This window comes from Sapajus apella, unplaced genomic scaffold (assembly GCF_009761245.1).
Source record: "Sapajus apella isolate SASKATOON/1434 unplaced genomic scaffold, GSC_monkey_1.0 scaffold60, whole genome shotgun sequence".
In the NCBI taxonomy this organism is placed as follows: Eukaryota; Metazoa; Chordata; class Mammalia; order Primates; family Cebidae; genus Sapajus; species Sapajus apella.
In genome coordinates this window covers 765,779-788,511 of record NW_022437000.1, presented here as the reverse complement: position 1 = coordinate 788,511, position 22,733 = coordinate 765,779, and the positions used below count along the sequence as shown (strand labels likewise).

The following is a 22,733-nucleotide window of genomic DNA, read 5'->3' as shown; positions in this document are numbered from 1 at the left end:
TGTAGTGACAGAAAGAAGATTATGTGGTTACATTGGGAAAGGGGTAGAGGGAGGGAAAATGGCAAAGACCGTAATGAAACTCTGGAGGTGAAAGAAGCATTCAATACCTTGGCTGTGGTAACAGATTCACAGGTGTATACGTATGTCAAAACTCATAAAATGGAATACTTTAGATATCAGAAGTTTATTTTATGTCAAGTATACCTCAATAAGTCATTTTTTTAAAGATGTATGTAATCTAGTAGAAAAAAACTGAGCCAAGTACACAATGAGAATTTCAAAGTACAGGTGATGACTGAATAATATGAGGGTTGGGGTGCCGACCTCCTACAAAGACAAAATCCACATAGAACTTTTGATGTCCCAAAAAAGTAAATACTAGTAACATACTGTTGACTGAAACCCTTGCTGAAAACATAGTCAGTTACACATGTTTTGTATGTTATATGTATTAAGTACTATATTCTTTCAATAAAGCTAATGTTATTACGCAAATCATAAGAGAAAATGTATTTACTATTCATCAAGTGGAAGTGGATCATCGTAAAGGTCTTCCTCCTCCTCTTCAGGTTGAGTAGGCTGAGAAGGAGGAAGAGGAGGGGCTGGTCTTGCCGTCTCAGGGGTTGTTGCAGAGGCAGGAGAGATGGAGGAAGTGGAAGGGGAGGCAGGAGAGACAGCACACTCCTTATAACTTTATGAAAATACTTCGTAATTTTTGTCTGCCTTTTTTGCTTTTTCATTTCTCTAAAAATGTTTCAATCTTTTTTCCACAGTTTATGTTACTTTTACTGTCTGTATCACAGAAGGGTCCATGTTGTAAATGAAGTCAAGAGCAGTCTTGAATGATCAGAATCCTTCTGCCACATTGTCTGATGTGATCCTGTTTTCTGGCACTGCTTCTTCTATCAACCTCCGGTACCACTTCCTCAACCTCTGGCACCACTTCGGAAGCACTCATCTGCATCACCTTCTGTTAATTGCTCAGGTGTGGTGTCTATTCGCTCTTGAGTTCTCTAAAATCCATACCTTAAAATCCTTCACCCCCTTCCCTCCATCTTTTATGCCATATCCACAGTCTCTTTCATGATTTTCTTGGTTGCCTCTATCATAAATCCTGTGAAGTCATGCACAACATCTAGACAAAGTTTTCTCCACCAAAAATTTGGGGTTTGATGGCCTTCACAGCTTTTTATATGACAAAAATGCATCTTCAGTGGTGTGATCTTTCCAAACTTTTTCTTTTCCACAGTGTCAATGATTCTTTCCATATAGCACTGTGTATAATGAGCCTGAAAAGTCTTTCTAATACCCTGAGCTAGAGGCTGAATTACACATGTTGGGTTTGGGGAGAAGCAGGCCACTTCGACACCTTCAATGTTAAACATATGTGTTCTGGGTGGCTGGGGCATCGTCCATATCAAAAGAACTTTAGAAGACATACTGGCAAGGTACTTCCTGACTTTAGGGACAAAGTATCAATGGAATCAGTCCAGAAAAAGGGCTCTCGCTCTCCAGGCCTTCTTGTTGTACAACCAGAAGACTGGCAAACAGTGCTTGATGTTTTCCTTCAAGGTTTGGAGGTTAGCAGCTTCACAGATAAGTGCAGATCATAAACCTGACTGCATTCCCACAAAACAACAGACAGGGTTAGCCTACTTCTCCCTGTCTTAACTCCTCATGTTCGCTTCTCTTCCTTACTAAGAAATGTTCCTTATGGCTTTTTAAAATTTTTTTCAGAATAAGGCACTTGTGTGTGCATTAAAAACCTGTTCAGCACATATCCTTTCTCCTCAATGATTTTCTTAATGGTGTCTGGGAACTCATCTGCTGCCTCTTGGTTGGCAGAAGTACCTTCCCTTCACATTTTATCTTCACATTTTAAAGCCAAATCTCTTTCTAAAATTATCAAACCATCCTTGGTTGGCAATACATTCTCCAGCTTTATATCCTTCCACTTTCCTTTTGCTTTAAGTTGTCATATAATGATTTCGTTTTTCCCATAGACAGGCATATTCAAGACTATGAGAATGCCTTTCTTACAGCAATCCTGCACCCACATAAAAGCCGCATCTATATGAGATGAAGGGCATTTCACAAAAAGTGCAAGGTTTTCATGCCTGCTGGTGTAGCAGCAGCAACTTTATGGATTTCATTTTATTTTCTTTTACAATGGTCCTTACATGGGATTCATTTATCTTAAAATGACAGGAAATTACATCTGCAGATCTCAATCTATCATACTTACCAAGTAATTCAACTTTTTCTCATAATGTCATGACTTTTCTCTGCTTCTTGAAAGGACCTCCAGCATTACTAGTGGCACTTTGTATGGATTCTGTGGTGTTATTCAAGGTTTATGGTTTGCACTAAACACGATGACAAATATGCCAGAACCATAAGCGATGACTTTTTACTGCCATATGCAACTTACAGGAGAGAGAACTGATCACATGGCAGTGATTAGCATCACATGGTGTTTTATGTCCATGCTCGCAACATTTGAGCTCATTCCAATAGCAACAGTAGGTGACTATGAAACTATACAGTAGTACAGTATGTACTACAGTGAATCTTCCTGTGGTTATAATTTAATGCTCCATCTTTACTGTTTGTGTACATTTCTCTCTACTTTGAATGCACCATATATGGTCTCTGTTTGTGTAAATTTTGATAAATATTAAATTTTTACAATAGATTTGTGTATATTTTATAATAGCAAATAATGAAACAGATTAGTATCTCCGTATATTTTATGTATTCATGACATATATTTTTTTCTTTCTTTGGTATTTCTAGGCTATATGGTTTGTCTGAAAGCTTTTTCAAGTTGTCACAAATCTTCAATTAATTTTAGAATATATTTATTGAAAAAAATCCCAGATAAATGGACCTGCACAGTTCAAACCAGTATTATTCAAGGGCCAACTGTAAAATCAAAATAGGTAACTGCCACAAGAGGGTATGGACAGTGTTGCGAGAGTTCTAGGATGCAGGAAGGCTTTACGAAGAATGAAGTATCTAATCTTGGTCATCTAGATTACAAAGATGTTACATAGGAATGAAAGGAAATCGGAGGAAGCATGCCACATCCAGGGAAGGCAGGAATTACATCAGGCGTCCACAAGAAGAGCAGGTGACTGCAGCATGACAGCTGAAGTCAAAGTAAACAGAGGTGTGTTCATTCGTTCCTATTTCTATAGTCCACTTTTGTACGGTTCTAATTGGTACCATTATGCTGTATAAGGAGCCTACAAAGTTTGATTCTAATCCTGCTATTCAGGTCTCACAGAATTCCTCCTTTTGCAACAATAACCATAAAGTAAGCAAAGAATCAGTGAATCAAGTTCAAATACCAGGTCTACCTCTTACCTCAGGTAAGCTAGTTAACCTCTCAAAGCTTTAGTTTATTCATCTGTAAATTGATAACCATAATAGAACCTATTAGGCATGATTTTTATTAGGTATAAATGAAATAATGCTTAATGCAATGCCAGGTTCTCAAAAAAGAACATTACTATCCTGTTATATGGGAATAAACACAGAACATGAGACAAAATATAATTAATAAAACATCAGACAGAAGCGTTCCTGCATCCTAAGCTTTACCACTGATCTAACTTCCAGTTTTGTTTTCTGTTAAGAATGAAGCTCTTCAGGCAAAAACTAGAAGCATTCCCTTTGAGATCTGGCACTAGACAAGGAAGCCCTCTCTCACCACTCCTATTCAATATAGTATTGAAAGTTTTAGCCAGAGCAATCAGGCAAGAAAAAGAATTAAAGGGTATTCAATTAGGAAAGGAGGAAGTCAAATTGTCTCTATTTGCAGACGACATGATTGTATATTTAGAAGACTCCATCGTCTCAGCCCAAAATCTCCTTAAGTTGATAAGCAACTTCAGCAAAGTCTCAGAATACAAAATCAATGCGCAGAAATCACAAACATTCCTATACGCCAATAACAGACAAACAGAGAGCCAAAGCAAGAGGGAACTCCCATTCACAATTGGTACAAGGAGAATAAAATACCTAGGAATACAACTAACAAAGGAGGTAAAGGACCTCTTCAAGGAGAACTACAAACCACTGCTCAACGAAATAAGAGAAGACACAAACAGATGGAAAACATTCCATGCTCATGGTTAGGAAGAATCAATATCATGAAAATGGCCATACTGCCCAAAGTAATTTATAGATTCAATGCTATCACTACCAATGACCTTCTTCACAGAACTGGAAAAAAACACTTTAAACTTCATATGGAACCAAAAAAGAACCCACATAGCCAAGACAATCCTAAGAAAAAGAACAAAGCTGGAGGCATCACGCTGCTGGACTTCGAACTATACCACAAGGCAACAGTAATCAAAACAGCATGGTACTGTTAATAAAACAGAGACAGAGACCAATGGAACAGAACAGAGGCCTTGGAAGCAACGACACACATCTATAACCATCTAATCTTCAACAAACCTGACAAAAACAAGCAATGGGGAAAGGATCCCCTGTTTAATAAATGGTGTTGGGAAAATTGGCTAGCAATGTGCAGAAAGCAGAAACTGGACCCATTCCTGATATCTTACACTAAAATTAACTCCAGATGGATTAAGGACTTAAACATAAGACCTAACACCATATAAACCATAGAAGAAAACCTAGGCAAAACTATCTAGGACATAGGCATAGGCAGGGACTTCATGACTAAAACACCAAAAGCAATGGCAACAAAATAGACAATTGGAATCTAACTAAACTTCAGAGCTTCTGTATAGCAAAAGAAACAATCATTAGAGCGAACCGGAACCAACAGAATGGGAAAAATTTTTACAATCTACCCATCTGACAAAGGGTTAATATCCAGAATCTACTAAGAACTAAAACAGATTTAAAAGAAAAAAACCAACAAACCCATCCAAAAGTGGGCAAAGGATATGAACAGATACTTTTTAAAAGAAGACATATATAAAGCCAACAAACATATGAAAAAATGCGCATCATCATTGGTCATTAGAGAAATGCAAATCAAAACCACATAGAGATACCATCTCACACAAGTTAGAATGGTGATCATTAAAAAATCTGGAGACAAAAGATGCTGGAGAGGATGTGGAGAAACAGGAACACTTTTACACTGTTGGTGGGAATATAAACCATTGTGGAGGACAGTGTGGCAATTCCTCAAGGATCTAGAAATAGAAATTCCATTTGACCCAGCAATCCAATTACTGGGTATATACCCAAAGGACTATAAATCGTTCTATTATAAAGACACATGCACACGTATGTTCATCATGGCACTGTTTACAATAGCAAAGACCTGGAACCAACCCAAATGCCCATCGATGATAGACTGGAGAAAGAAAATGTGGCACATATACACCATGGACTACTATGCAGACATAAAAAAAAACGATGAGTTTGTGTCCTTTGTAGGGATATGGATGAACCTGGAAACCATCATTCTCAGCAAACTGACACAAGAACAGATAATTAAATACCACATGTTCTCACTGTCCAATGAGAAAACATGGACACAGAGAGGGGAGCAAAACACACTGGGGTCTGTTGTGGGGAGCTAGGGAAGGGACAGTGGGAGCGAGGGTGGGAAGAGATAATGTGGGGAGAAATGTAAGGAATAGGTGATGGGGGAATAGAGGCAGCAAACCACCTTGCCATGAATGTACCTATGCAACCATCTTGCATGATCTGCGCATGTACCCCAGAATCTAAAGTTTAAAAAAAAAAAAAAAAAAAAAAAGAATGGAGCTCCTGAAATCTAAGTTTACACCTGTATCTATTTGGAAGACAAAATTTTCCTATAAGACAATGGTTAGCAAAATATGGCTTTTAGGCCAAATCTAGCCTCCTACCTATTTTGTAAATAGCTTTATTAGAACACATCCAACCTGGTTTATTTACATATGGCTGTTTTCATGTTAACAGTAGAGTCAAGAAACCTTGTGTCCCACAAAGTCTATAACATTTACTATCTACCCCTTTAATCTGAGCAAACCTATCTCTATCCATCAACATTTATTCTATATGTATGACTCATGTGGCAATTAGATATTGTGGGAAGGAAAATGAGAGAACACAATATGGTACCTGCTCTTGCGAAACTGCGCAACTAGCTATAGAATAAATAAATTACAAAGAATAATGGGACCTTTAAAATGAGAAAATTGTGCTGGGTGCACTGGCTCGCACCTTTAATTCTAGCACTCTGGGAGGCCAAGGAGAGAGATCACTTGAGGCCAGGAGTTCAAGACTACCCTGGGCAACGCAGCAAGACCCTGTCTCTACAAAAAATAAAAACAGAAAATTAGCTGGGAATGGTGGCATAGGCCTATAGCCCCAGGTGCTTGGGAGGCTGAGGCAGGAGGATCACTTAAGACCAGGAGTTTGAGGTTATAGTGAGCTATGATTGCACCACTATACCCAAGTCTGGGTGACAGAGAGAGACTCTATCTCTAAAAGGAAAAAACAGAATTTAGAAAAAGAGAAAAAAAAAAGAAAATTGCAATCCAGAGAGACTGAATAGTTTACCTAAAGTTTAGTATATTATGTATCACAATAGTAACATACATACAATTACATATAAATATTTTTTAAAATACAGAGGTTTATTGTGATAGACTGCTAGTTTCTCCTAAAACCTGTTTTTCATTTTTCCACAATAACAGAGTTTTAGCTGAGCAAAAAACACCCAGACACAGACTTCACTTTCCCATCTAGCTTGTAGCTAGGTACGACAAACGAATTCCTAGATGAAGGTAAGCTAAAGTGATGTACACAACTCCTGACTTGCTTACTTATTTTTAAATTGCTTGCTTGGGCTTCCTTTCTTCTCCTCTTACTATGGGCTTCTTGACATGGCAGAAGCTCAACATTGGCAATTTAAATGGAGTGGTGCATCAGGATGGGTGTGTGTATCTTTTGAATGACCTCATGAGGCTGACTCATCCTCTAGCAGCATGGACCAGACAGTTACATGAGAGGTAAATAAACGTCCCTCTTATTACCCCACTGTATTTAGAAATCATTGTTACAGCAGGTTACCCTGTGCCATAGTACATGTGTCTGAGTAAGCAGGGCACAACTTTTCAATATGACTTTCCACCTCTAAGCTAGCCAATGTTAACAGCTTAATATGTATACCCTCCCATTTCCTATGCATCTCTTTTATACTAGACCATACTCACAACCATATGGAAGATGCTGAGCATAATTCTGTTCCTCACTCAACAGACGCTATGTATCTAAATTTTATAAAAGCTAATTCTCAGTTTATCAAAACTGCCTTAAAACATTTAGAAAAAGTTCAAAAATTCAAATTAATGCTATTCCTTTAGCTACACAAATATTCCATGGTATAAGTTTTATATATCGGAATAGATAATATCATTCATTTTATATATATATGTATATGTACACACACATCTTATAGATCACTTTATGCACACATGCATGCACACATACACACAAACACACCCCTTCTATAGCACATGCCTGTGAGAAATACACAGCTATTTCACACTTGTTCTGTGGGTAATGATTTACTTGGCCTATATACAGTAACTGATGTTTTGGAGGGCTTTAATAAGTTTTTTAAAATAAGAAATATAGTAGAAGGTACATGAAATTTCTAATGATACCAATATACCTAAGAAATCACTGAAAAAATGTGGTGTTGCCTTTGGATAGATGAAAATGATGAGCAAGTGAAGGCAATATGCTAGGATGCTTAGAAAGACCAAAAGACAAAAATGCAAAAAGCTCCTTGAAAGAGATCAGGTTAAATAAAACACAGGAAATTAATCCCTTGGTCATGTTTCACATACAGACAACTAGAGTGCTTTTGAAAAAGAAAAGAGGTATCATCTGCCAGAAAGGTTTGCCTGCATAGGAAATGACAGCTTTGTGTTCCAGGAAGAGGAAAGCATTTGTGACTTACACAGATTTTCCTGGCTGGGAAAGAAAGCAGAAAGATGAGAAGGACCCAAAGATGAGTAGCTAAGATTATGGTAATATTAGGGAGGAATCTGGCTCACACCTGTAATCCCAGCCCTTTGGGAGCCTGAAGCAGAAGGATCACTTGAGGCCAGGAGTTTGTGACAAGCCTAAGCCAATAGTGAGACGCTATCTCTACAAAAAATTTAAAAATTAGCTGGGTAGGAGGAGTCTGAGGCACGAGGATCACTAGAATTTAGGAGTTCAAGGCTGCAGTGAGCTATGATCGTGCCACTGCACTCCAGCTTGGGCAACAGAGAGGGGCTGTATCTCTGGTTAAAAAAAAATAAATAGAGAGAGATTTTGCTGTTATAAAAAGCAAATGGTTACCACCAGGTACTCATATGGAGAGGAATGAAAGGAAAACACCATGGTCTGAGTATGAGCAAAGGACAGAATGGTGCTGGATACAGTCAAAAGACCAATAGTGCATTCAGAGTATGATAGGCCATGCACAGATTTCACATTCCTAGGAGAACAACTAGAATGGGAAGCAGGGCAGGTACGATTAAATTTACACAATCCAGAATCACTTAGGCTGCTCTATGGAAAAGGGAGTGGGGAGGGGCACGAGGGAAGTTGGAAAAATTCTTTAGGTGACAACTGCAGAGATATACTGAAACATGGCAAGGCTGGGGTCCACAGCTAGGACACTGACAAAACAGATGCGAAAACTAGCTGGACTCAAGGGATATTCAGGAGGCAGGCAGGGACTGATGGCAAGAATGGGGAGGTGAGGGCCAGGCACAGTGGCTCATGCCTGTAATTGCAACATTTTGGGAGATGGAGGCAGGTGATCACTTGAGGTCAGGAGCTCAGGACCAGCCTGGGCAACATGGCAAAATCCCATCTCTACAATAAATACAAAAAATTAGCTGGGTGTGCTGGTATTTGCCTGTAGTCTCAGCTACCAGGGAGGCTGAGGTGGGCGAATCAGCTCATCACCTCAACCTCGGAGTCAAGGCTGCAGTGAGCCCTGGGCTCCAGCCTGGTGACAGAGTGAGGCCCTATCTCAAAACAACGTCAACTATAAAGAATGGGGAGATGAGCACAACCCCCATAGTTCTGGTTCTGCAACATAAGAGAAGTTGCCATTTGCAGAGAGGAAACAAGCTCAGAGGAAAACAGCAGATTCATGGACAAGTTAAATTTGAGATGCTTGTGAGATGATGTGTGAAGGATTAAGGTTCAGGAAAGCAGGCAGATTCGATGGTATACATCAAAAAACACACGTTTCTGGTTATGAGGGGAACATTCCCCATGTGTGAAGGAATCCAAAACAGGGTGAGACAGAGAAATGTGAAATAAAACCAGCAATATGCAAATCATTCATATATTACAATAAATAAAGTTCTGGAAAATATAAGATTCTACGGGAAGGACTGGAAGGAATGAACATTATTAAACCAAGGTACATCAACAATTTAATTTACCAAAAAAGTCAATCTTATGTATAAACTAATAATTCAGAAGTAAGTTAGCAAGCAGTCTCAGGATTTTTCAACTTTCCTCCCCTGGTTAGATAAAAATAATGCTGTTCATTTTGGGAGGCCACGGCAGGCAGGTCACTTGAGGTCAGGAGTTTGAGACTATCCTGACCAACCTGGTGAAACCTGTCTCACTAAAAATACAAAAATTAGCTAGGTGTGGTGGCACACGCCTATAGTCCCAGCTACTCAGGAGGCTGAGGCAAAAGAATCACTTGAACCTGGGAGGCAGAGGCTGCAGTGCCAAGATCGTGCCACTGCACTCCAGCCTGGGCAACAGAGTGAGACTCCATCTCAAAAAAGAAAAAAGAAAGAATATTGTTCACATCTTACTTACTATTTCATATTTAACCTTATTGGCTTTCCTGTTACGGCCTATTGCTGTAATTTTTAGCTCCCTGTGTGACCAATGTTAAAAGAGTTGGAACCAAACTCTGTCATCAGTAAAATACAATGCAGCTTTCAGAAACAGTTAATGATTATTTGAACAAAAAAAGAGTTTATTGTCTGATACCCAAAATTTGTGACTGATAATATTCACAAAGTTAACAGACTTGCAGTTTCATAGGATAAATGATATGTTGCATTTTTCTTCCATATTCAAAGTTGAAAAACAGGTGTTGATTTTAGAAAAATGTAACTCAAAGGACTTGAAAGCAAATGTTAATTTAAATTTTGGATATCAAAGAACAAAGCCATCAAGTACATGAATGAAGCATGGAATTTAAAAAATCTTTCTACTTGAATAGTAAATATAGCATAAAAAAAAGACTATCTCACTAAATGATGTTTTAAGAATAAAATTAAAACACAAAACCATTCTCTCTTTAATGTTTTCTAAATAAATTATATATTATTACGCAAAATTAAATCATTATTTTTTTCTTTCCTAGGCCCTATATGGTAATATAATGGGTCATGGCAGATGACAAATATCCATGCCTCAACTAACTGCTTCCAAAGCTACTGTCCATTAATTAATCCTAAAGCCAAAAGAGGGTAATAACCAGAAAATTATTTTATACCTAAGAGCTCAAAAGATCACTGAAGCACTAAAATGTATCATACAGATTTTAAAGTTACCATTTTGCATTTAGTTTCTTTCTTTTCACATTCGAGGAAAGACGATACTATTTGAACAGATCCTTGTTTAAATAGTATGGGGACAGTAGAGGCATTCTTTGAAACTTAGTTTACAACTTCAAGGATATTATTAATCACATACTCATAAAAATTATGACTGGGAGGTGTCGACTGGGAGTCAAGGATGACCTCTGGCAGAGTTCACCAGGTCCCATCTGCATGGGAAATCATGACCGGGCTGTACAGAAGAGGCCCCTAGGAGTGGCCTTCCCCTGACTACCTGCTGGTTCCAAAACACTGCCCAGACATCAGCTACACAGGCTGCCAGGATCAAACAGAGGCCAAGAAGCACTCTTATTTCATGAGAATTTCCAAATTCGCTTTAACCGAATTACATTTTTGCTTTCAAGTTTCTCTTTCTTAACAAAAGCTCAGGGAAAAAAATATTCATATTTGAATAATCAAGTAGTTACCAAACAAGACAGTAGATTGTCCTCCCTGTTTTGTGCTTCATAAAGCCATGTTTTTAAACCTGTCTATCCTTCAGAATTGGCTAGATAAATAATATGTAAGTTAAAAATCCCAAGTGCCTCTGTGTTTTTATTCTTTAAATACAAGTGGAGAGTAGGGGTACTTCTCCTTTCCTATTGTTTAAAGTTTTTATTTTGAAAGAATTTTAAATTTTAAAAAATAGTTAATAGAATTACTATATACGCAGGTTCTACAAATAATAACATCACATTTATTTGCTTTGTCACCTATTTTTTCTATGTATATACAAATACATAACCTTCTTTCTTAAACATCTGAAGGTAAGTTGCTGACAAGATGTCATTTCACTTCTAAATATTTCAGTGTACATTTCCTAAAAGCAAGGTATGTCTCTTCTATACTTACAGTACAAGGATCAAAATCAGAAAAGCCTAGAGCTGCTAACATTGCTATCGCCTAATCTACAGACCTTATTCAAATCTCACCAACTGTCCCACTTATGACCCTTACTACAAAAGAAAAACATTTTTCTTCTGGTCTAGGATCTAATCCAGGATCACACATTGCATTTAGTTTTCATGTGTCTTTAGTTTCCTTTGATCTACATAAGTTGTTCAACTTTTCTTTGTATTTCCTGACCTTGACATGTTTGAAGAGGAGAAGCTATTTATTTTGTAGACTGTTTTTCAATTTGGTTTGTCTGATGTTTCCTCATGATTACATTCAGGTTGCACATTTTGGGCAAGAATATCACAGAAATGACTGTTGTGAGAGGAGTGTCTTTTCTTATTCATAATGAGCTCCTTTCAGCCATACCTGAGTTAATGCCAATGAGATGACTCTTGGAAGATGGGAGCAGGTGGCCAGAGGATCCAACCACGTGATTATAGAGTTGGAACTTTCAGCCCCAAAAGGGAGAAGGACTACCACCACCCTCCAAAGGGGAGAGGGACTAAAGAATGACTTGACCATTAATGGCAGATTGATAGGATCAATCATGCCTATCTAATTAGGCCTTCATAATAACCCAAGGACACGGATCAGAGAACTTCTGGGTTGGTGCATACATGGAAGTATTGGGAGGGTGGTGACCTGGAGAGGGTGTGGAAGTGCTACACCTCTCCCCAACACCTTGTCCTATGCATCTTTTCCATTTGGTTATTCTCAAGCTGTATCCTTGTTAATAAACCAGTAACAGTAGCAAAGAGTTTCCCTGAGTTCTGTGAGTGATATAAATTTCACCTACAGCTCTCATCCGTAGAGTCACTTCACAAGTGCCTCTACTGAACCAGTGTTGACAATTTCTATCTAGAGTGTGCCACCTTCTACAAAGCAACCACACTGGACTCTCCTGAAAATTAATGAAATGAAATACAAAAGAGGGCAAGATGCTAAAGAGACATAATCAAAGATACTGTGTAACTCTGGGCCACGGATGGGGTTAAAAAACAATTTTAAAAAAGCCTTTGAGGGACAGCTGGGGAAACTTAAATAGAGACAATACAAGAGATGAAACTGTAAGCTTGCTGTCAATTTTCCTTGGAGTGTAATGATGGTATCGTGCTTTTTTGCAGGAATGAAACTACCATTGCAAAAATCGTGACAATGAGAAAAATCTGATCTAACCAACTTCATCTTGCCTTTAACCTCCAAGCTGCCCCTTGTTCATTCCTGGGTGTAGGTCATGCTAACTATGAGAGAAAATCAACGTATAGTTTAACTGTACAACAATGATAACAGCCCCTTCCCAAAACAAACCCCCTCCTTGCCTGGGAAACAGACTCCATTTGTTAAACTAAGTTAGCCACAAGATTGGATATTATGGCTCAGGAGTCATGCAGCCAGACGACTAAACTGGCTGAACTAGTTCTGTGATCTTGCCCAGTAACTGAAAGTAGCAAGAACACCCTGCCTCAAGCACCTATAATTTCATCCCCAAACCAACCAATCAGCATTCCCCACTCCCTAGCCCCTGCCCACCAAATTATTCTTTAAAAACCCCAGGCTCCAAATTTCTGGGAAAACTTATTTGAGTAATAAAACTTCAATCTCCCATTTAGTCAGCCCTGTGTATATTAAATCCTTTCTCTATTGCAATAATGCTGTCTCAATAAACTGACTCTACCTGTGCAGCAGGCAAGAAAAATCCATGGGGCAGATACAGGAAAATGGTCTTCCCCTTAAGAAGCCTGGTAAAGTATTCGGGAGTGATATGCCATGATGTTTGCAACTTTCTTTCAAATGGACCAGGAAAAATACCAAGGAGAGAATGGAGGGAGGAAAGGAAAGAGGAAGTATGAGAAAGGAGGAATAAAAGGCAAAGAAAGGGAGAAGCAGAGAAAACAAGTATCAAAAAATGTTAATTAAATCATTAATTAATCTAGGTGAAGAGTATACAGGCACACACAGTACTATTCATTCCACTTTTCTACAGGTTTGAAAATACATAAAATTTAAAAGTCTAAGAGAAATGTGTCAAGAAAAAACCCTCTTTGATAAGTCCTTTGAGTTTAAGAAATCACCGAGATATGTAGATGTTCACACCTTTCTTTGTGCTCATCCAACACAATTTAAAATATTTTAGGATGAGAAGATGGTTCAAGTGATATGAGAAGGTACTACACATGACTGCAAATTGCTTTTCTACTTTAACAATACAGACAGACATATCTTTAAGTCACAGCTGCATAGTATTTTATAGTAATAATGCACTGTAATTTATTCAGTCATTCATCCATTTAGTGGACAGTGGTTGGTCAGCATTTTGGCTACTACAAACAATGTTGCTGTAAATGTCATGGTGAACATGCTGATAATTCAATCTTTTAACTCCATAGGAAAGATTCACAAAAGATGAACAGCTGGGTCAAAGGGTATGTACTTTTATTTTAACATCTAACACCAGATTATTTCCCCAAAATACTATAACAAGTGATACTGCAAAGATGCCTGAGTGTGCCCATCCCCTTTAGTTCACCTACACAGGACATTTTCAGTCTTTTTAAAACTCATGCCACTCTGGGGATCATTTGAAGACAGAACAAAGTGAGGTACTCTCAACAGAGACACAGAGACACCTATGAGTCCTAAAGCAGTACTCATCATTACTTTCAAAGGACCAAAAGAGAAGGAAGTAAAGAAAGATACGCTAGTCTCTTCCTTAAACTCCCACTATACTTTTCCAATCCCCTATTGTGGCACCTGCTAAGTTATGTTAATATTATACTTATCTGTTCATATGTTTTCCATATAAAGTATATTAGTAACTCCTTGAAATTAGGGATAGTATCACTTGCTCACTCCTTCACTCATTCAACAAACATTTATTAATCACCTAGCATGTGTCAGATACTGCTAAGCACTAGTAATATGCATGCAAACAAGATAAAGATCATCAGTGCCCTCATGTGCCTAATAGTCTTACAAGATAACCCAACATTGCACAGTTAATTACACAATTAATATTTTAATTTTACAGTTACAGTAAATGCTCTGGAGAAGTATTCAAACAGGGTGCAATGGAAGCATATAATCTCAGCATGCAGTATTAGAAATTACCTAAAATGGTCTTTCAGTATTGTTTATCTATGGTTTATTAAATTTCATATTACTAAGGGATGGACAATGTGATTTATAACACATGATTTTTATTCTTATTTTTATTTTTTTTTGAGACAGTCTTACTTTGTCACTCAGGCTATAGTGCAGTGGCGAAGTCCCAGCTCACTGCAACCTCCATCCCCTGAGTTCAAGCTGTTCTTCTGCCTCAGTCTCCTGAGTAGCTGGGACTACAGGCACCCGCCACCATGGCTGGCTAAGTTTTGTATTTTTAGTAGAGATGGGGTTTGCCATGTTGGCCAGGCTGGTCTTGAGCTCCTGACCTCAAGTGATCCGCCTGCCTCAGTCTCCCAAAGTGCTGGAATTACAGGTGTGAGCCAGTGCGCCTGGCCTTGATTTTTAAATATGTGGTTTTATAAGTATGAGGAGAGAGGAAGAAAGGATAGGAACTAAAGTTATTTAAAAAACATATAAGCCAGTGTGGTGCCAAGCCCTTTTTTATACTTAACCTCAGTTAATCCTCACTACTAATTTATAAGGCAGAGGCTATCACTCCATTTTTCAAATGTGGAGTATGAGATTCAAAAAGACAAAGTCATTTGACAAAAATCACATAATTATTAAATGGTATCAGGACAGGGCTATGAACCCAGCTTTGTCTGGTTTCTGTCTACTATATCACAGTAATTCAAAGATAAAATTTCAGACTAAGCCTGGAAAAATCTACCTATACAATGCAATACATTTTTGACATGTGCTACACACAAAATTAGGAAAATAATGGCAAGCCTACTTTGTATTTTAGTCACTTAAAACCTGTAGTAACTGGTGAACATATATATATATGTTACTTACTATACCATATATATATATATATGGTATAGTAAGCAAATTAGTGAAAAAATGTTCATTTAAATATAAAATATGAAAGGGTATTCATGTAAATATGAAAGAATACTCCTTTCAGAAGCCAGATGAAATAAATAACTTCTAGTTGGGACCAAAACCAATCTAATATTTTGACAAAAGGCCCAGATGCCATGCCACCATGTCGTATTATATCAAAGTTTAACAGAGATGAGTTCTGACAAAATATTCTTATTCAGACTCTCAAATTCATGCTCAAGCACATTAGAGTAAAACCTAAATTAACCAAAATCTAATATTTCAATTACCACAATAAAAATGCACAGATAAAAAGGGAGAAAATTCCCATAGAATATGTTTACAAATACTGTAGTCCTCCAGGAATAATCTTCCCAAGTAACGTATTTATGTCTATCTAAACTCATATTTATAGATAAACATAGATAAAACTCACATAAACTGGACGTGTGTCCCAAATATGCACTGAAGTCCTGTCTATAGCAATATTACTTCTTTAAGAAAAAACACCCTCTCCTCAAGGCCTTAGTAACCAATGTGTACTGGTTATACACAGAAATACATATGTTGGGTATATAGAGAAAATACGTATTTTTACTTAAAACAGTGGAAATAGCAAAGTTATGAAGTAAGAAAATACTCCATAATCAAAGTTAGAAAAAAGAAAATAGAAATTGAGTTAGAAAGAATGTGAAGGGGATTTTTCCAATTTTTAGATGCTCTGGATATTAATGTTGCTGATTTTCTTTTTAAATTATACCTAGAGTCACTTGAAAGCTTATTACTTTTCTTTAGTTCACAAGGACAAATCACTAGCACACAATATTTATTAGAATCTCCAGCACTTGTTAACTAACAAATGGAAAGAAAAAAGGATAAAGCTAAAAGAGCAGGGAAGAGGCTGAGGCAGGAGAACTGCTTGAACCCAGCAGACGGAGGCTGCAGTGAGCCGAGATTGCACCACTGCACTCCAGCCTGGGCAACAGAGTGAGACTCTGTTTCAAAAACAAAAAAAGGGCGTGGATTGTGGAAAATGGGAAGGGAGACATCCTCCTGATCTAACAAGGGAAAAATTGGAAGAGAAAAGTAAGGGCAAGTGTGGATTACATAATGTAATTCAATATTATTAGATGAAAATAAGCAGGGAAAGGTAGATGTACAAATATAGTCACTAATTACCCTGGGCACTACTGTACAGTTGTACAAACTGTTCACTGCACACAGGCACTGAGTCAGGGAGGTAAAGGAAAGGTCTGACATGTTCCTTTGCTCAGCTGGGCTTCCTTTATTTTCAGAGCAGGATGTTCCCTGAAAATAAACCACTTTTTCTTTTTCACACAAACTTCCAGTCCATTTGCTAGGTACCTAAAAGTTGCATCTACTGGAAAAAGAGGATTTTCAAAACCTGCATAAAAGTTCCATGTGGTCCTAAAGGGGACCGTGCAGTCTTACTCTACTACTCTCGTACCACTTCAGCCTCCAAATCTAACCTCCCCACCCACTGCTACATACAGTGAGCCATTAGAAAAGGGCAAAACTATACAGAAGCCAATCTTCCCCATGGAATGCTCTCAGACCACATTATTCATTCATAATTCAAGGGGAACTTATATTTTACACTTTAAGTTTGTTATTAAAGTCTGTTATTCCAAAGATAATTGATGTTGCACTAAAGTCATGTTTTCATTATTAATGGAAAGCTGCTGATAAAATTTAGAATGTAATTTAACTTCTTAAGGGGTATAAACATAACTGTACTTTGATTATGTTAGTGTAATGGCTGCTTCTAATTCATTTATCACTATACATGCTAAAGGCTGGTAGGCTTGCATTTTGTCAGGTATTAGAACTACCATATAGGTAAATGAGGTAACAAAACTGCATTTCCTAGAAGACAGTCTGTAATTTGCTCTAATCTCAGAAGCAAATGGCTATTCCCTCTTTCCCCAAATTAGTCAACTGTAGGTCACTACACTTTCTATCACTACACATTTCAAGTTTTCTACTTTAAAACAAAAGATTCCACAGACAATGATCTAGCAAAACTGCTCTCAAACTACACTGGTCAATGGTTCTTTACTTTGAAGGCTCTCATGTCACAACCAATACATAACTGTATCCACAAAATATTAGATGCTCATCTAGGAAAGATCAAATGTTGTAAGTTGAATAACCTAAGAAGTAGATGTAGAGTATAGGGCTACCAAGGAAAATGAAACCCCTATACTTAGTATAGTGGTTTGATTGATTTGAGCTTTTCTTATTTCTCTTTAAGCACACAGTAGGCAAATGTGCCATGCATGTTCTCGCTGGTAAACCATCAGGCTGTCTTCTGGAACTGGCCACCATATATAATAACCAAGGAGTATAAATCTTTGTCTTTACCTCGAATAACATAGTTATCCAGTGCATCTTCCATTCTCTTCAGTGCCTCAGTTCTATCAGAGCCATATGTGATTAGCTAAAAACAAGCAAACAAAAAACCCCAACATACATTTAGATCTAGGTTAAATGATTCATTTTAGTAAAAATTAAAATATTTCATAACAGATTTCCAAATATAGCTTGCAATTTTATGATAGTTCAGTTTTCAATGTCAATTATGAGTTTTTAAGCATATAAATACTAGAATCAAGCTATTTTAGACTTTTCTCCTACATTTCATTACCATAGTAAACAGTGGTTTTACAAAAACAAAAATGTAACAGAAGTAACTATAGAAAAAATTTAAAAGGAGATAAAGCAAAATGTGAATATTAAAGATAGGATTTGAACATCCAGGATAGTGGTGGGGATTAGGTAAGACTTTTTTCCCCGTTTTTCTGTGGTTTCCAAGATACCCTGAATAATAGTTAACACTGTCTTTTTTCTTTCATTTTTTTTTTTTTTGAGATGGAGTCTCACTCTGTTGCCCAGGCTGAAGTGCAGTGGCACAACCTTAGCTCACTACAACCTCCGCCTCCCAAGTTCAAGCGATCATCTCGCCTCAGCCACCTGAGGTGCTAGGATTACAGTTGTGTGCCACCATACCCAGCTAATTTGTTTGTATTTTTAGTAGAGATGGGGTTTTGCCATGTTGGCCAGGCTGGTCTCAAGCTTCCGACCTAAGAGGATCCAGCTGCCTCAGCCTCCCAAAGTGCTGGGATTACAGGCGTGAGTCACTGCACCCAGCCCTTAACACTTTTGTAACTAACAAAAAATTTCAAAAATAAAAGTATAAAGAGAGATGACTATCTTAGAAATCATTCGCAGTTTTACACATAATATACACAGATGCAAATGGTACTTGAATCAGAAAAACAAAAAAAAAATCTTACTATTCTACATGATTTAGTGCCTACTTATATGTATCTCTATAATTTGGCAATGAAATAAGACCTTAACTACTCATTAAAGATTTTTCTGACAGTTATATTAGCCTATCTATTGTGATTATTTTATTAGGTTTTACTAGCTCTTCAATATCAAGCAAATTTGAAAATTAATTTGTAGGCCATTTTTCTGAATAGAAAAACATTCATCTAAAAATGGAATCATATCTAGTTAAAAGTCAACCTACAATAATTGTATGTAGTTTTATTTTTTAATTAAATGGTGGTTCTCTAATAAACAAAAGACCTAAACCTTATTTTAATACTACTAAAAACTTAGACCAGGGTTGCTTGAGCTCAGGAGTTCAAGACCAGCCTGGGCAACATGATGAAACCCCATTTCTACAAAAGATATTAAAAAAATAGCCAGGCATGGTAGTGCACGCCTGTGGTTAGGTGGCTAAGGCAAGCAGATCAACTGAGCCTGGGAGGTCGAGGCTGCACTGAGCCGAGACTGTGACACTGCACTCCAGCATGGGTGACTAAGGGAGACCTTATCTCAAAACAAAAAACAAAAACAAAAACACTAAACCCTTAACTGAAAAAAGATGTTTTAAAAGTGTGTTTACTGCAGCTAAAACATTAGAAAGGACACTTGGGGAAAAGCCATCTTGAGAAACATGGCTTAATAAAGAAATCATTCCTCAATATAGATGTATCACTTCAGAGAACACAGGATTTTCAAAATAAAATCCACAATCTTAATTATTGTAGTATTTTATATTTTATAAGGTTTTAAGGGTTTAAAGATCAAAAAATCACTTATTCTGGAAAGTCAAACTTCAAAAAGACAGGTGGGCAAAACAAATCTTACTCTTACATCAAATCTACTTAAATAATTGGTAATTTATAAAAATGAAGTGGAAAGATCAAAAAGTACTCTAATAAACACTGCCTATCAGCCGAACTTCTTGCCATTCATTCACAATTTCATCTCAGGTAATTTCGGCAAATGGCCAAAAAAATAACTTAATTCCTTCTCATTGCAATGAGTTAGGTTGGCACCATTGGTCAGATGCTTATTATTGTTATTTCGTGCATGTGTGTGTGATGGTGGTGGCATGATTTGATTGCGGAGGAGGAGTATTGCAAACTAACATAATGCTGAATTTTCTCCCAAGAGAAAAAACCTGCTCTGCTTTCACATTTATAGCAGTGCATAATTAGTTGTTTAATTATGGCACATGATTCAGATAAAGGCCGAGTTTCAGGCTTTTTAAATATCATTGATTTTTCAGAAGAAATAAAATAATCCATTAAGAAATCAAACTAACTTTCGAAATCATAGGATCATAATAAATGCTAATATCACTTCCTGGTTGGATGCCACTGTCAACTCGGACCTGCGGGAAAAAATAAAAAAATAAAAGTAACTCATACGGTATAGATTTTTTTTTTTTTTTGTAACCACAAATTTCATTTCTATAGAGAAAATGAATAGAGAATTTCAATCTCAAATAACATTTTACCTTCTGGAAAATAGGAAAACAACCTAAAAATACATAGAAACCAAATGATCTTGATCTGTTAATACGCAATGCAACATGTTTGTTGCTCTGTCACTGAATGAAGAAACTAAGAAACAGAAAAAAAAAAAAAAAAAAAAAATGAAGACTTCCTACATCACTATGCCAGGGTGCTATGGTTTTATGATGGCGTCTTCCAGCTGAAGCAGGGCATGGCATGGACGATGCCCTAGTTAACTGCACTCCCCACTGGAGCCTTCTGCCCGCCAGTGAGGCCCCTAGTGAAGCTGCTCCTCAGCTCCACTGGAACGTGGGCCTGGGCCTTTCATGTCTGTAACACTTTCCTTTTTTGCCTCACCCTCTCAACTGTAAAACACTGTTACTGTTAGTCTCCTGAGGCTTTAATGTTTACACAGCTTTTCCTATGGCTTTGCTGTGTAAAGTCCCAATTAGAGCTCTGATTTTGTGATTTTCGTGGGGTGGGGGGTGGGGGGATAGCACAAGTTCAAAATATTCTTTTGAAGAGGCTGATTGCTGTTAACCAGCCAACAAGTGAGTTAGTACATCGCTGATTCTTGTTTTCATTTCCCAGTTTGATACCAGCAGCAAGGCACAGAGGTTAGCCATGCAAAACTTTAAAAATGAGCAGTTACTGGGGACAGAATATTTATTAAATTATTAGAAATAAGTTTTGGAATCTGAAGTATTTAAAAGCTAATCAAAATACTTCAGACTATAAGGCATATCCAAGGCGTCTTAAGGATGGAGGAACTGAACCAAAGCTGCTGGAATAGCAGGACTTTGAGCCCCAACATTATAAAGGGGTGGAAAGAGAAGAGCGGAAGCTCACATAGCCTTCCACCTGTGGCAAGAAGCCTTCCTAATAAACAGCAGCTCATCTGTCTGCAGTAAGGCAGAAAAAGGTCAACACAGCGGCTGTTAGGCCTTTAATATTTTAATTTAGGCAATTATCAAGGGACCACATGTAGAACCTCTTGTCTAGGATATCCACATGAGGGTATAATGATGGCTTTATTATAAGGTGACATCAGAAGATAAGCTATAGTTTCATTTTCTTAAATTTCATACTACTATTATTCTCTTTGTAAGGTTGTAAAAGGAACATTATAACATACCAGAGGGGCTTTTATTTCTGTATTTGCAAGCACAAACAAAAATACAGATATCTGTATTTGTATTCACATTCATATACAAAAATCTTAATTTTAAACAAAAATCATTCAGCAGACTTACGAAATATACTTGGCTCTCTATTTTCTGAAAACATATTTCAGGACATAAACTGATGTTCTATGAAATTCACAATGTTGACAAAAACTAGAAAAAAATTAATGGAGCATCTTTTAAAGCAATAAAATCACAATCTGCCTTCTCCTCACATTAAATAGCCCCAAAATAGCAACTAGCAATCAGGTTATATAACAGAAAAGATATCTGTGAACTTTCATTTTCTTAATTTTAGTACCAAAAAGTTAAAGAGCTAATTTGACCACTATGTCATCTTTAAAACCATAGCATGCTTGCTAATGCTGTGCTTAAAATGAGACTGATACAAGTTCTAAAACTTCTGAATTCAACTACATCCTACCATTTGCTATATAAACTGCTACAAAGCTAGGAGGAACTTTGATGTTCAACCCACAAATAAAATAACATAGACAATAAAGAATATTTACTGCATTCTCCTATATTTCCCTACTTAAAACTTCCGTTGCCTTAACTAATATCATTCTGTAAGGTGTTACCCAGAACTCTTAAATACAACTGTTATTTACTAATATTATGATCACAGAAGTTATGTCATCTTAACTTTAAAATACGCAGGATAAAATCAAGATATATATAATCGAAACATATCTTTGTATAAGCAAATCAGTATTTCCAATTAAAAATTGCACTACAGTATGAAAACTATGATTTATAATTTACTGTTTATGCTGATTTTTCCAAGTAATAATCAGCTATATTTTTATTTCTTAACAACCAATTTGAAGTCACATCAAGTTTCCATTCCTCCTTGAAAGGCTATACAAATCTCCACTAAAAAGCTTTAAGAAAAAAGTTGAATAAAATCAGAACCAAATTTCTGAGCAGAACAAAACTGTTGTCTGAAAATAACAAATTTACAAAATATTATGATCAAACATAAAAAAGGAAATCTTCACCTCTGCCATATAAATAAATTTCAGGCTTAATGAAGCATGTGAAAAGTACAAATCCTAAGTTAACTCTTAAGTATGTATTCTTGTGACCAAAAAAGATAAGAGCCAAAAATGGTTTTCTAAGGTAGACTGACTGCTCCAGTTTTCATAAGGCAAGGAAGAAAAACAAACAACAACAACCATAACAAAAACACCCAAGCA

General features: G+C 37.0%; 1 protein-coding gene across 7 annotated transcripts in view; it reads right to left on the bottom strand.

Annotated features, from left to right (window-relative positions):
- Nucleotides 1-22,733, bottom strand: part of PCCA (propionyl-CoA carboxylase subunit alpha) — a 424,770-nt gene that overhangs the window by 202,472 nt on the left and 199,565 nt on the right. For 6 of the 7 annotated variants that reach the window (XM_032246368.1, XM_032246373.1, XM_032246371.1 and 3 more), the window contains 2 exons: nt 20,158-20,226; nt 17,898-17,973 (listed from right to left, as the gene is read on the bottom strand). In XM_032246368.1, coding sequence (XP_032102259.1) covers nt 17,898-17,973; nt 20,158-20,226 — 145 coding nt within the window. The remainder of the gene's footprint in view (nt 1-17,897; nt 17,974-20,157; nt 20,227-22,733) is intronic. The other variant, XM_032246369.1, reaches the window with a different exon arrangement.